This window comes from Nannospalax galili, unplaced genomic scaffold (assembly GCF_000622305.1).
Source record: "Nannospalax galili isolate Female #2095 unplaced genomic scaffold, S.galili_v1.0 scaffold405, whole genome shotgun sequence".
Taxonomy (NCBI): Eukaryota; Metazoa; Chordata; class Mammalia; order Rodentia; family Spalacidae; genus Nannospalax; species Nannospalax galili.
In genome coordinates, this window is record NW_008354532.1 from 4,778,576 (window position 1) to 4,795,022 (window position 16,447).

The 16,447-nt window shown below is 38.5% G+C and overlaps 1 protein-coding gene across 5 annotated transcripts in view; it reads left to right on the forward strand.

Moving 5' to 3' along the window:
- Positions 1-16,447, forward strand: part of Helq (helicase, POLQ like) — a 59,999-nt gene that overhangs the window by 28,937 nt on the left and 14,615 nt on the right. For 3 of the 5 annotated variants that reach the window (XM_029555316.1, XM_008851773.3, XM_008851774.3), the window contains 5 exons: positions 659-763; positions 4,291-4,510; positions 7,030-7,187; positions 9,534-9,632; positions 14,845-15,018. In XM_029555316.1, coding sequence (XP_029411176.1) covers positions 659-763; positions 4,291-4,510; positions 7,030-7,187; positions 9,534-9,632; positions 14,845-15,018 — 756 coding nt within the window. The remainder of the gene's footprint in view (positions 1-658; positions 764-4,290; positions 4,511-7,029; positions 7,188-9,533; positions 9,633-14,844; positions 15,019-16,447) is intronic. The other 2 variants (XM_029555317.1, XM_029555315.1) reach the window with 2 other exon arrangements.

Consider the following 16,447-nt stretch of genomic DNA (forward strand, 5'->3'; position numbering starts at 1 on the left):
CTGGTTTTCAAAACTAGCTAGGCATTATTTATCTCTCGCATTGTCTCACCCCTCCACCGTAGTTTTCCCACTTAAGGTGCCCCCATTTCCCCCCTTTCTCCCTTAATAATACCCTTCTCCTACGGTCCTACCTCTCTTGAGCTCCTTCTTTCCCCTTATCCCCTAGGTTCCTTGTATACCCTTCCCTCCTTATCTGAGATCATTGCTTAAAAATTGATTGCTAGTGTTCCTTTAATAATATATCCTATATGATTATGATTTAGAAAGAAGCCAGGCATGGTGGAACATGCCTTTAGTCCCAACACTTGGGAGGCAGAAGTAGGCAATCTCTGTGGGTTTGAGGCTTACCTGATCTACGGAGGGAGTTCCAGGCCAACTGGGGCTACCCTGTCTCAAAAAGACAAAATAAAAAAAAAAAAATTTAGAAAGAGTAGCTTGAATACTTTTATATTCCAGACAATAAGAAACATATTTTATCTATTTTTATTTTGTTAGGATACATTTAAATTCTTGTTCTATCTTTTTAAGATACTATTTTGTTTGGCTTTGGAGGGGTTTGGGACTTTCCAAGATTTGTACAAAGTATAAAGTCTTTATGTGGAACACCACTTATATTTAGTAATAACACAAAAAAATAATATTGCTTTAACTTTTATAGGTCTTGGAACTAATAAACAGACCACTGGAAAACTGCTATAGCCATCTTGTTCAGGAATTCACTAAGGGAATCCAAAGTTTGTTTCTTTCTTTAATTGGTTTGAAGGTACTTTTTAAAGATCTTTTTAAATATTTCTATTTTTACCTCAGATAATCAAGATTTTTAAAATATTGGCAAACTGTTAAATTTGAAAGAAATGTTAATTTCAAATCTAATGAGGAAAAGAATAGTCTGTGACATGAAGAATATAATCTGGGTTTATGTATATATTTTTAATTCTTCAGTTATAAGAAATATAAAAATCACATTGTAATTGATACTTAATCAAAAGTTAACAGCTTAGATGGATATTGTGGGAACTATCAAACATTGGAGGCTGGGTGTGGTGGTGCACACCTTTAATCCCAGCACTTGGGAGGCAGAGGCAGGTGGATCTTTTTGAGGTCGAGGCCCGCCTGGTCTACATAGTGAATTCCAGGACAGCTGGGGCTACAAGGAGACCCTGTCTCAAAAAAGACCAAAAAAAAAAAAACTAAATAAGCCAGGCGTGGTAGTGCACACCTTTAATCCCAGCACTCGGGAGGCAGAGGCAGGCGGATCTCTGAGTTCAAGGCCAGCCTGGTGTACATAGTGAGTTCCAGGACAGCTGGGGCTACACAGAGACCTTGTCTCAAAAAGACCAAAAAAAAACCAAACACATTGTGCCCCACTATGTGTCAGTCTGTCACCTCTGCCCACAGTAAAAGTGGGGTGCTTATAGTACAGTACTCCTGCCCAGTGCAGCTATAGTAAGCCACCGCTGTACAATCATGGTCAGCAACCAATAGTCTATAGAGTACAGTGTTACTAATTATGAAGTTGCATAGACTAAGAATAGTTAATGCATTTTTCACTTACAGTATTTTCAGTTCATGATGGGTTTATAAAAATGCAAAAGACATTTGAGATATCTGTACAGCCTTTATTGGATAGGAAGAAAATACTGGGATTAGAAATTAGCTTTTTTTAAGGGTTACTCCTTAGTTGATCTCTTTTATATTTATTCTTGAGTTACTTAAATTTTACCCTTGTGTCCAAGTCTAGTCAGCCACAAAGCACTAAAAGCCAGAGTTTGAATTTGGTTTTGTCCAGTTACAAAACCATTGTCTTAGTTCACCATATAGTCTGCCTTCATTGGTACCAACACTTGAAATAAAAGTAAAAGACATAACTGATAAATAAAAGGGATTTCACAAGACAAGTTTTGAGTATGAATGTTATAATCATTATACCATCACCTGGCTACTTAGAAGAGTGAAAGACTAAAGGAAGAAAAGTAATTAGTGTTGAGTTTGAAAAAGAAACCTGTATTAAGTATTAGACACAGGGAAGGGGCAAACCATTCTACTCCAGGAAGTAAGAGAACATAACAGCTGTACCATGGGAGTCAGTGAGCCTCCAGTTATCTATCAAAACCGTGTTTCAGTCACCCTACTAGACACTTCACATGTTTTATCTTCAAGCCTCACACAGGATTATGATTTCTGTTTTGCTGTTAATGAATTGGAAGCCAAAAGAGGTCGAGCTGGGCATAGTGGTGCAGACCTTTGATTCTAGCACTTGGGAGGCAGAGGCAGGAAGATCTCTGTAAGTTAGAGACCAGCCTGATCTTCATAGCAAATTCCAGGCCAGCTGGGGCTATAAGGAAACGCTGCCTCAAAAAGACCAAAAAATCCCCAAGAGGTTGCTTTCGATTGTATTTCTGCACTGCATGCTTGGGTCTACATTATGTCTCTCACCTGAATCATCACTTTCCTGGTCTATCAGTGGTGTCCTTATATCTACTACCTGGCTATCCTGGATCCCCTCCAAGTAATTCTACACATAGAATGATTACAAAATGTGAACTGACTATATCTCTCCTTCCACTTAAACTTTGTCACAGATTTCCAATTGGTATTAAGATTAAACCCAAAAGTAGTGCACATCCCTATAATCCCAGCACCTGGAAGGTGGAGGCAGAAGGATTAAAGTACAAGACCAGCATGGGCTACATGAGACGCTGTCTCAAAGAACTGCCCCCCCCCAAAAAAAGATTAAGCCCACATTCCTCATCATAGTGTCTATGGTTGATGCGGCCCATGCCTGTCTCTGCAACCACATCTCTTACAGACTTCTTGCACTCCACATTCCAGACATCCTGACTTTCTGTTTTCATTTTTCTAACATAAGATGCTTTGAGTATGTTAGTACTCCATACATTTGGGACATGCCTCCCTATGTCTTTCTCCCTACATCCAGCCTCACGCTCAGTCTGCTCCCTTATCTAACTAAGTCCTCCTCACCTTCAAATTTTAGCCTAATCATCACGCTTGGGGATGCTTTTCCTCCACCTCTGAGTCTAGTCAATCTATTGTTTGCTTTCTAGAACTATGTTTCTTTCCTTTAACAGCAGCTACCAGTTTGAAACTATATTTTTGTAACTACTATTTGGCTCATAACATTATTCTCTGTAAAAGGCCTGTTAAAGTAGGGCTCACATTTCTTTTTGTTGATCATTGAATCCTAGTGCTTTATATTGTTCATGCATGTGGTTGGCACTCAGTAAATATTTTAATGAACTTGACTTTGGAGTTGTTGAAAGGTAGAGGCTAGCCCAGAAGGTTTAAATTAAGTCAAAGCTTTTCAGAGAGGAGTGGGAAGGTAGCAGGAAGGCAGGTAGATGGATCAAATAAAGGTGCTTCCTGGACCTACCCCCCTGGCATCCTGCTGTGTTAACTGTAATAAGTCAGGAAGGAAACAATATGGAAACTAAGTACATTAATGATCCATGAACTGAATATCTTATAAGTGCATTTCAGCTTAATTGAATATTAAGCATGATCGTTATTAAAAAGAAGAGAGGTTGCTAATAGAAAAATGGATGATAATATTTTTATTATCCTTTATATTGTTTTACTATGAAATGGCTATTTAAATATGCCAGTTGAGGACTGTAAGAGAGAAATATTGATTGATCGTATTTTAGTGTAACATGCTGATTTCATTGAAATTGGCTAATAAAAGATTATTCTAATTCAGAGTGAGTTTTGTATCTGAATACCAAGTGGAGGGTGCAGTGTATTTAGGATCACTGTTGTAAATGAGGAATAGGAGGGAAAGCCTGTGAGAATGAGAGAAGCAGCAGAGGGGCAGTGAAGTACAATTTCCTAGGCAGCATCTCTGGCACGGCACTGCCTGACACTGTCACAGTGGGTTCTTTCAGCTGTTTCCATGTTCCTTTTCACTTGTAATGCAGGTTTTAGCACTAAGGAATGCTTCCATGAGTAGGCAGAATGGGAGAAGAGAGGATTCCAGAAGGAGGCTGGGGGAAGTTAGTGAAAATTGGGGAATAAATAGAGCACAGCTTTGGAGATAATATAGATGCTAAAAGCATTTTGATGACAATGTGTACATGCTTTCATAAAAAGCATGAATATGGTAACTAGCTTCTCCCTTCAGTTGTTTTTCTCATTAAATTTTGCAATTGTGTATATTTTATGCTAGTTTTCATTTGAATAGCTTTAATGTATAGAAGTGAATAATCTTGATTAATGCACAAAGTAATTCTTTGAACTAAGGAAAATTTCCAATGATGTCCTGAATTCTTCCAGATTGCAACAAATCTTGATGACATATATCAATTTGTGAATGGTACGTTTTTTGGTGTTCAGCAAAAGGTTTTACTGAAAGAAAAAAGTCTCTGGGAAATAACTGTTGACTCACTTAGATACCTGACAGAGAAAGGACTCCTGCAAAAGGACTCTCAAAATTCTGAAGAAGGGTCACATTGTCATTTTCACATTACAAAACTAGGACGAGCTTCCTTTAAGGGTGAGTGTTTACCTAAATCCCATTGTTATCTGAGGGTATTGGAAAAAATATAAATTAAATTATTCCCTTTCTTTAAATTGGATTTGTGATTTCATATTAATAGCATTAATTTTATGTTACTTCAACTTTCAAAATTTGAAAAATATTTTTAATTATAAGTAGTTAAAATACTACACAAGTGTATAGAGGAAAAGATGGTCATGCTGCCTTCATACTCCCTTTAGCTTCTACACACAGCTTAATAGCCTACCAAGGGGTGTGTGTCTTCTCACACTTTTCTGTGGATTTCACTTCTATTCATAATGAATGCTTTATACAGATTTAAGTTTTTGTTTTTGTTTTTTCTTTTGTTTTGTTTTTTTGAGACAGGGTCTCCCTGTAGCCCCAGCTGTCCTGGAACTCACTGTGTAGACCAGGCTGGCCTTGAATAAATTCTAGACTGGGGTGGTGGCTCAGTCAGTAAAGTGTTTGCTGTGCAGGCATGGAGACTTGAGCTCGGATCCCCAGCACCCACATAGAAAGCCAGGCACAGCAGCATGTGTCTATAATCCCAGAACTGGGGAGTCAGAGATAAGGAGGATCCCTGGAGCTCACTGCCAGCCAACCCAGCCAAATCAGTGAGCTTTTGGTTCAGTGAGAGACCCTGTCTCAAAAAGTAAGATGGAGAATAACTGAGGAAAACAGCAGACTTCATCCTCTGGTCTCTAAACATGCATGCACACACATGCACATGCACTTACCTGCACACATGCACACACGTGTGAATATAAACACATAAAGAAAAGGAAAAAAAAAGTCTTACTAGAAGTTCCATGCACCAGGAGCTACTACTGGTAACAGTTTAATATATACTCTTCCAAATCACTGACCATATCATTACTATCACAGTGGCCCAAAAGATTGTAGCCATTTTATCTTAGCTGTTTATGCTCCTTGGCAGGTCATACCTGACTGTATTTTTCTGTATACATGTAAACATGTGTTTAAATGTACATCATTTAACTTTCTAATGGAGTCATCCTTATTTATAAACTATCATAATCATGAATGTCTTAGCAGATCAATTACTTTAAATCTATCACATTTTTCATTTTTCATTTCTTTTTTTTAATTTTATTTATTTATTTTTCAATTTTATGTGTATGCGTGTATTGCCTGCTTGTAGGTAAGTGCACCCATGTCCAGCAAGTCCCATGGAGGTCAGAAGAGGCTGTCGGATCCCGTGGGACTGGAGTTACAGACAGTTGTTAGCTGCCATGTGGGTGCTGGGATTCAAACCCGGGTCTTCTCCAAGAATAACCAGTGTTCTTAACTGCTGAGCCATCTCTCCAGCCCCCTTTTCTTTTTTTTTCCCCCATGATGGTGTGGTGGTAATGCTACTGGGGATTGAACCCAGGGCATCACATATGCTAGGCAAACATACTACCTCAGAGCCACATCCCCAACTTTCTTTTTTTATTTTTGAAACAAAGCTTCACTGAGTTGACGAAACCTGCAGGGAAATCACTCTGTAACACAAGCAGGCCTTGAACTTGCAATCCTCCTGCCTCAACCTCCTAGCAGCTGTGATTACATGTAGGCCTACAGGATGAGGCTCAGCCTCATTTCCTTTTTACACTGTAGTCATCCATGGTAGGACTGAAACATAATTCATATGCCATCTTTTTGTTTATGAACATTTACATTATTTCTGAGTTTTCTCAATTATAAGCAGCTGCATGAGATTCTCAGCTTATATATTTTGAGTATACATTGAAACATTTTTCTTGACTAGATTCCCAAAAATGGTTGGATCAAAAAGTTCTAAATATTGTTATTTATCAGTAGAATAACTTCCAAAGTCATTACATACAAGAGAAATAAGAATTATTGATATATTCGGTAAACTTGTAAATAAGACTTCCTTGACAACTGGAACTGTATGTTCAGCGGTAGAGCACTTGCTTCACATATGAGGCATTGCGTTTGATCCTCAGCACACCAAAAATTAAAAACTAAATCTTTATATTTTTGATCTTTGAAAATATTTAATATAATTTCACTGGGCTGGAGAGCTGGTGCAGCCATTAAAGGCTCAGGCTCACAACCAAAACTGTAGGCACAAACACTCATGCCTATAATCATAGATATCCTTGTGTATTTTATATGCGTTCATACATTATTTGTGTAGGAATTCCAATTTACAAAGCCCAAATCTTCAATATATATTTTCTCATTTGTGATTCAGCTGTGCTTTGTTGTCCCTCTTTCAAAACTAGGAAACTACAGTTCTGAGAGGTTACCTTTACTGGCTCAAATCCAAGCCAATCCAAACTGTTTTAACATGGGGTCTCATATAAGCCAGTCTGGCCTCAGTCTTGTTATGTAGCTGAGGCTGTCTTCCTGATTCTCCTGCCTCCAACTCCTGAGTGCTGGAATTACAGATGTGTGCTACCATATCCAGCTAACAAGTCTGTGTTTAAAAGTCACCTCTTTTCCCCTCTAATGATGTTGAAAGATGAAATGTTTCTTTCTTTTAGGAACTATAGATTTGGCTTATTGTGACATTCTATATAAAGACTTAAAGAAAGGTCTTGAAGGCCTCGTTCTTGAAAGCTTTCTTCACCTGGTCTACCTAGTAACTCCCTATGATGTTGGTTCTCAGTGTAACCCTGATTGGATGGTATACTTCAGACAGGTGAGGAAGTGATGATAGTATTTTTGTCAAGTGATTGGTTACCTTTTTTCTTCTGTTGAAACATGTTTGGAATTGGGCCTTTTGTCTTTCAGGGTTTTTCTTTTTTCTTTTCTTAATGACTGTATATATTAATTGTACAAAATAATGGGTATTATGATATTTTCAAGCATATATATATGTCTTTCAAGGTTTTAAAAGATTTATTATGTGTGTGTGCATGTGTGTGCGTGCATGCGTGCGTGTGTGTGTGTGTGTGTGTGTGTGTGCCCATGGGCACATTCATGCCACAGTGCACATGTGGAGGTCAGAGGAAAACTTCTGGGAATCACTTCTTACCTTCCACCTGTCTGTGTCTCCAATTTTGCTGGGGAAGTGCTAGAATTACAGATGTGTGCCTCCACATCTGCTTTTTTACATGGGTTCCAGGGATTGAACTTGAGTGACAGGCTTGCTAGGCTAGTGCTTTTACCCACTGAGCCAGTTTCCTAGCTCCATTTTTCAGTAGTTTTTGTTTCATTTTTGTCTTTTTGAGACAGGGTCTCCCTATAGCCCAGCTGGCCTGGAACTTGCTGTGTAGACCAGGCTGGCCTCAATCTCACCGAGATCCGCCTGCCTCTGCCTCCTGAGTGCTGGGATTAAAGGCGTATGCCACCACACCTGGCTCATTTTTTAGTTTTTAAAAATAATAATATGGTAACAACATTTTTTTCTTGTTTGTCTCAAAGGTTACCTCTTGGTTAAATATTCTTTTTTAAATTTGTTTATTTGTATTTCATGTATATGATTGTTTTGCCTGCATGTATGTGTACCCAAGTCATGCAGTGCTTGTGGAGGCCAGAAGAAGGTTTCAAACCTCCTGGAACTGGAGTTGCAGATGGCTGTTATCCACCATGTGGGTGCTAGGAACCAAACCTAGGTCCTCTGCAAGAGTAGCCAGTACTTTAAACGGCTGAGCCATCTCTCCATCATCTGTTAAATATTCTTCGTCAAAGAAAATTAAGAAAGGAAGACCCCAAGGTGAGAAAAGTATTATCCCTAGTCCTATTACCCCAAAGACCATACTTCTAAGATCTTGTGACCACTACATTTTATACTGCATAGCGTATAAAGAAGACAGTGGAAGCTGTGGCCAGTGATTGACAGTTTAATTATGTGAACACTGTCAGAGCCCAGCATGATGATTCACCAAATCCACCTATTTTAATAACTGCAAAAGAGGTGTATGTGTATGTATGCATGTTCAGTGAGTGCATGTGTGTGTACATGCATGTGGAGGCCAGAGGTCAACCTCAGGTGTTATTCCTCAGGAACCATCTTTACCTTGTTTTTTAAGACAGTATCCCACTGGAACTTGAGGCTTACCAGTTAGGCTAGGCTGACTGACAAGCAAGCTCCAGGATCCGCCTGTCTCTACCTCCCTGGTGCTGAAATTACAAGTGCAGTGCCACCACACCTGGCTTTCTACGTGGGTTCTGGGGGTTGAACTCAGTTCCTCATGCTTGTGCAGCATGTACTTTGCCAAATAAGCTATCTCCCCAGCCCCACAAAGAGTATTTATTTTATAGCCAGTAACACGGTTAGAACTGGCCCTACAACTAATAAAACCAAGTGGCAAGTGCATCATGATTTTACTGTGAACAGGCTGGCTGAATGGACATATATGAACACATATAGGCAATAACTGTGACCAGTCTTTTTTTTCTGGATTTTAAAGATTGAACCCAGGGCCTGTGTATACCATACATGTGCTCTACCATGGAGCTATACTCCCAAACCCCCAGTATACAGTTTTTAATCTCAGGAAATTAACTTCTTTTTAAATGTTACAGATTAAAAATCATTACTGTGGGTTTTTGAGGTGGTACTCTGTGATGCAGCTATTTTCTGAAGACTTCCCTCTTTCCTCTCCCAGCTCTCTCTAATAATAAACAACCATATCACCCATAAAAACCAGTACTTGTCACCATGTCTTTATGCAGTCATGTTCCAGTTAATGATGAAGATGTGTTCTAAGAAATGCGTTGTAAGACAGGTTCATCAAAGTATGCTTAGGGCACTAAGACAGCTGTGACTTTGCTAGGTCATCTGCCCTTATGGAGACACTTTGTATGTGTAGTCTGGTGTTAACTGAAATATTGTTCAGCTTATGACAGTCTTTCTATAAGGTACTATATCTAGTGATATTCTGATACTGTAATTTTAAAACTGGTAATATTTTCTGTAAATTTTTGTCATTTTTCATATCTTTCAAAATCTTGAAAATGTGATCTCAAAAATAAATCCAGGATGTTTTTTAAAGCTATGGTTTTGTTTTGTTTTTCATGTATTTCCTCTTTTTCTCTGCAGTTCAATCAACTCAGTCCAGCAGAGCAAACTATAGCTGCTTTTCTTGGCATCTCTGAAAGCTTTATCGGGAAGAAAGCAGCAGGGCAGGCCATCAGGAAGGTACCGTCTGTTTGTTTCCCCAACAGTGAGCTGAATTCATTCACCTAAATTAGAATCATACCATATCCTTGATTGATTTGACCTCTTTGTTTCTTATTTGTGGTGGGTGCATTGAGACACGGCTATACTCTATAGCCTGGGCAGACCTCAAACTTGGAACAGCCTTCCTGTCAGAGCTTCTTGATCAGGTGCCAGGGTTATTTAGATACATGAGTTACCATATCCCTCTTTCTTTCACAATATTTCTTAAAATTGATATTGTTCCCAATTTGCTGTTTAAAAACTATCTCAGCACCAGAAATGGATGAATGGGTAGTGTTTGGCTTTTTTCCTTTTCTTTCCTTTTTTTTTCTTTTTTTTCTTTTTTTTTTTTTTTTTTTTTTTTTTTTCCCTGTAGCCCCAGCTGGCCTGGAACTTTGCTCTGCCGACTTCCTGAAATAATCTATCATGCCTTTTTATTTTATTTTATGTGTATGAGTGTATTGCTTGCATGTATATAAGTGCACCAATGCCAGGTCAGAAGAAGATGTCAGATTCCCCGGAACTAGAGTTACTGACAGTTGTTAGCTGTCATATGGGTGCTGAGAATCGAACCCAGATCTTCTGCAAGAGCAGCCAGTGCTCTTAACTGCTGAGCCATCACTCAAGTATTTGTACAATAACATATAACTAAATACTATGACTAACTGAAGTTGAATGTTTTCATAATATGTATTATGCATACATGTATACATGTGTGTGTGTTGTGATGTAACCTAGATGCTCATACATACTAGGTGAGCACTCTACCACTAAGCAGAGCCTCTGAGCTCTAAAGAAGATGCTGTATTTTTCCAGAAACTTTATATGAAATATCCTACTCAATATCAGCAATTCTAGATAGGACAAGTAGAAATGAGTCTTTGATAATCATGCCTTCAGCTTCTTTAAGTTAATATCCTTTTCCGCTCAATATACTTTTTTTCATTTTTAATTTTCATTAAATGATCTTACCTACCATTTTACCCCTGTATCTTAAATTTACGTAGACAGTACTGGTTTTATTTTGAAAAATGGAATTTCTGTGTTATAAAATTAAAACTTTGTAATTATCAGATTGGTTCTTATACCTTTGAAACAACTATTTTCAAATGTAGAGTTTCAAAATGTGAACACATTTATTGGAAGGCAGCTGTGCTTACCACTACACCACCAACTCACACGTGAGCACATTTCTTAAAAACCTTTTATATTAACCTCTAAAATGTAAAGTAAAAAAACAAAATCATAGTAATTTGAGATGTCTTACTAAATAATAGCCACATGCAAAATCTCCTAAGAATAAAACATCTTTTAAAATTTGAATACAGAATTTATATTTAAATGTGTTATAATATAGTCAGTGTTTGTTAACTTGATAGTTAAATATGTAATGAAACTATTTGCTAGTTTAATGTTTTACAAGTATCATTATTTCAAATTCTAAAGAAAGTGGTATTTACTTAGAATGTAATTGACTTTTTCTTTTTGAAAAAGAACCTCAGGCTGGGAAAATGACTCAAATGATGTCCTAGCTTCCTTCCGTGTTGTAATAAAACACTCTAACCAAAAAGAACTTAGGGGAAGAAAGAATTTATTTGGCTTACATTTCCAGGTCACAGTTAGTCATTGAGAGAAGTTAAGTCAGGAACAGCAGTACCTTTGGCCAAGGAACTTATTTCACAGTCAAAGAGGTAGCAGGAACCATGGACCATGCTGCTTGCTAACAGGCCTGCTCACAGGTTCATTCTTAGCTAGTTTTCTTATACAGCCCAAGACCACCAGCCCAGGGAATGGTGCCACTCACAGTGGACTGGGTCCTCCATCAGTTAATACTCAAGACAGTGCCCACCCCCAGACATGCCCACAAGCCAATTTGATCTAGGGAATTCCTCAATGGAGGTTGTCCTGTTAGGTGATTTCTAGGCTGTGTCAAGTTGACAGTTAAAGCTAAGATAGTGAATAAAAGCATGTGTTATGCAAGCCATTCAATCCGAGTTCAAGCCCTAGAACTTATGTAAACAAGTCCTATTCAGCCTGGAATATGCAGTGTCAACATGATGGTAAGAGAGAATGAATTCCAAAAGAGCCTCTGACCTCCATGTGCACACCATAGCACATGAGCCCCCACAGTCACAAACATACACACAAATAAATAAATAAATAAATAAATAAATAAATAAATAAATAAATAAATCTTTAAAAAAATAGCTCCATTCTACCCCTACCTCCCTTTAAAATTTCTTTAATTTTATTATTGGGGGAGGGGGGCACATCCATGCCATAATGCTTATGTGGCAGTCAAAGAACAACTCTGTGGAGTTGGTTCTCTCCTTCACCTTTATGTGGGTTCTGGGGCTTGAATTTAGGTCCTCAGGCTTGAAGAGCAAGCACTTTTGCCCTCTGATCCATTTCACTGGCCCAATTTTTTTTAATTCTGTTATTGTTGTGTGTATGTATGTGTGTCTTTGTATGTATGCAGGCATGTGCACCATGGTGTGCATGTGGAGGTCAGGACAATTTTGGGGAGTCAGTTCTCTCCTTCTTCCCAGAGTTAAGGGATCAAACTCAAGTCATCAGGCTTGTACAGCAGCAAGTACTTATATCTGCTGAGCTAACCTACTGGCCCCCTACCCCTTATTTTAACATTTCTTGCAAAAGGCCTTGAAAATGACATGAACACCTCTATCTGACCATGCAATGATTCTGTCATCTTTCTTGGCTTAGGAGCTACATTCTAAATAAAACCTATACTAACCCAATTTATACTTGATAGTAAAAATCACATTAAAAGTGGAGAGTAAAAAGCTATCTTTTCTTACTATTCAACTATCAGACTTTTTCAATGTATGCTTTTAAAAAGAATAATTCATTATCAACATGCAGAATCTGTAACTCCAAAATCCATCGATATGTGAAACAATCTTTTTGTGAAACATTCTTTTACTACAGTAGAGGGTATTATTTTCAGACAGGGGCCTGCTATGTAGTCTGGACCTTGCTCCTTTTACACCAACCTCCTGAGTACTGGAATTATAGGCATGCACCGTCATGACCAACCAGTATAATATTATAAGTATTTTTCTCCTTGAAGTCTACCTTTTTTTTCTGCTCAGATTTTAAATATTTTATTATTTTTATTTTATGTGTATGCGTGTATTGCCCGCATGTAGGTAAGTGCACCCGTGTCGTGCAATGCCTACAAAGGACAGAGGAGGCTATCAGATCCCCTTGGAACTGGAGTTACGGACAGTTGTTAGCTGCCATGTGGATCCTGGGATTTGAACCTGGGTCTTCTGCAAGAACAGCCAATGTTCTTAACCACTGAGCCATCTCTCCAACCCCTTTTTTCCCTCAGATTTTTTTTTTTTTTTTTTGGTCTTTTTGAGACAGGGTCTTCCTGTAGCCCCAGCTGTCCTGGAGCTCATTATGTAGACCAGGCTGGCCCTGAACTCACAGAGATCTGCCTGCCTCTGCCTCCCGAGTGCTGGGATTAAATGGGTGCAACACCTCACCTGGCTTCCCTCAGATTTTTTAAACATCAAGTTGTTCTACATTAGTTTGATAATTAGCAGTGAGATACTTTGTACAAAAACTAAAATCACTAGACACCATGGGCAAAAGCAGATATACAGAACAGAAACTGTATTTTCCTGTCCCTTTCACCATTCCAACCTTGGAAACATTATTTGTCATGACCGTATGGAAACTGTCCTGTAGTATTTACTTGCAGTTTATAGTACAGACACACTTAGCAACATTTATCTATGTGTGTTTGTCTAACATTTGTATACAAACACAATGTATAAATACCACATAAACGTGAAGGTTTTCCCACTTTACTGCTTCCCTCCTGATGTTTATTTCCTGGTCCTTCCATAAACAAATCACCACTAATTGTTTGAGTTAAAACAGTAGAAATTATGGAGCAGGAGAGATGGCTCAGCAGTTAAGAGTGCTTACTGCTCTTCCAGAGGACCCATGTTCAGATCCTTCCACCCACATGGCGGCTAACACCACCTGTAACTCCAGCTCCATTCAATCTGATGCCCTCTTCTGGCTTCTACCAGCATGTGTACACAAATGGTATATATACACATACATGCACATTTTTTTAAAATGCACAGAAGCCAGGCATGGTGGCGCAAGTCTGTAATCCCAGCAATTGGGAGGCAGAGGTAGGCGGAACTTTGTGAGTTTGAGTCCAGCCTGGTCTACATAGTGAGTTCCAAGCCAGCTGGAGATACAGGGAGAGCCTGTCTCCAAAAGACCAAAATCAAAACAAAACAAAAATGCACAGAAATTGGGTAGGAGGGTAGCTCAGTAATAGAGCAAATAATTAGCTTAATGCAAGGCCTTGGGTTTAATACCTAGGACACAAAACAAAACAAAAACAGTGACTAGAGAAATGGCTCAGTAGTTAAGAGGGCTTGCTGCTCCTACAGAGGACCTGAGTTCAGTTCCCAGCATCCACATTGGGTGATCACAACTGCCTGTAACTCCAGCACCAGAGGATCCAGTACTTCTTCTGATCTCCAAAGATGCCCACATACGTGTGGCATACATACACATAGACACATAAATATAAATAGTTCTAAAAAAACTCCAGAAATCTATCTTAATAGTGTAGGGAGCTAGACATCTGAAATTAAGGTACTGGAAACATTGGCTTTTTAGTAGGCTCCAAGAAGAAAGTACCCCATGCTCTCTCCTAGCTGTGGCAGCCGCAGCACTCCTGCTCACAGGCACCTCTGTCTAATCCAGGCCTCTCACATTGCTTCTGGTCTTCCTGTGTCCTCTCCCCTTTCTGCAGGGTTACCAATCACCAAATTTAGGACCCACTGTAAATTCTGGGTGCCTTCATTAGAGGTCCTGAACTAAATGCGGCTGCCAAGATCCTGTTCCCAACTAAAGTCACATTTCTGGGTACCAGGTGTTAGAACTTGAACATTTATTTTCTGGGGAGGGGAGACAGTTCAACCCTCTCTGTAGAAGAAAGTTTAGTCTAAATTGGAAACAAATTGCCTAATCTTTTTATAAATGGAAAATTGATAATGCAAATAATCTAAAGTACACATTGGAAATCAGTTCTGTTTTGTGGAATCATTCTGTTCTTTCTAACCTGTAGTATAATTTCATTCGCTTTACCTTTCGCCCATCTACTGCATAAATGTATTTAATTGTGTCTTTCCAGAATGTGGACAAGGGCATTATCAACAGACTCTATCTATCTTTTGTTCTTTATTCCTTATTGAAAGAGAACAACATTTGGAGTGTATCTGAAAAATTTAATATGCCCCGAGGATATGTACAAAATGTGCTCACGGGAGCTGCCTCCTTCGCGTCTTGTGTGTTGCATTTCTGTGAGGTAATTCAGTTCAATATATAACTTTGTGCATCTTCATCGTCACTGTTATTAAACCCATAAACCAGTTGCTGGTATGTCAGTGTTTTCTCACTGTTGCCTTCCTGTGTTATTTCAAAGCACACAAATTTATTTTAAATATTCCTTCATTTTTAGCACTTTACAAAAGTACTACATGATGCTTACAGAAAAGGTACAAAAATTCCTGACTCAGCTGAATGCCTAAGGATTAAGTAGAAATTACACAGTTGACCCTATACTTTGGGCCACCATTAATAGTTTCAGGTATTAAAACCCCTTTGCATTGCTGCAAATTCTGTTTCTTCTTCTGAGTGATAAGTCTGTCCTGTGTTTAGTAAGTTACCCACGACCACCAGCAGCTATGTGACTGCTCAGTACCATGTTTTCTGGATTGCCACAGACATGCACCATATTTGCTGCCAGTGTCAGGCAGCTGTGCTAGGATTCTACATCAAAATGTTTATTTTATAGAACAATTTAAACTTTATTTTGACCATATGCTTTTGGGATAGGTTAAAGCTTAAAAGATTTTAGAATTTCTTTAAATAGCACAATAAAGCTTAGCAGACCATTGTAACCAAATAATCTTTAATTGAATATATCATGCAAGCTATTTTTGCTGCATTTAATTTCAATTTTTCCTATCTAAACCTCTATAGTCTATATATAATTCTATCATGCTAACAAAAGATTACTGCTTTCTGATTTTTAACTCTTTTTTCTTTATGTAGGTTATGTAAGTGGTATAACAGAAGCTCATTTGTATTAGTGAAATAGTAAAAATTCTGCAGAAGAAGAATTGGAGAGGCTGCTCAGTGGTTAAGAGCACTTACTGCTCTTTCAGAGGACCTAGGTTCAATTCCTAGCACCCACATGGTGGCTAAAAACCATCTGTAACTTTAGTTCCAGGGAATCCAGTGCCATCTTCTAGCCTCCATGAGCATTGCACGCATGGGTACACTTAGATACATGCCAGCAGAACATTCATATACATAAAAACAAATAAAAAATATCTTTAAAAACACTACAGAAGGGAAGATGATGCCCATGTGGCACTGAGGCAGTGTGGGCTCAGAGGATTCCACACTTGAACCAGGGTCGTCTTTTCTTTTCACTTCGCCCCGTTAGTGCACCAATTGCTTTCGTAATGACTACAGGATGGCTAGCTCAGGTGGTTCACGCATGACGTATTCTTACAGTGATACCCAAAGGTTAGAAAGGGACCTTAAAAAATACTAAACTTTCAGGATACATTTGAGTCTGTAAAATGGGACTTTTCTTTTTTCACTTTTCCTTTTCTTCCCTCATATTTTTCTTTTCCATTTTTTATTCTCTTACTCTGTTTTTTTGGTCACAACAAAAATAAAGTGTTGCTTTGTGAAAAATAAATAAAAATAATACAACAAAATAT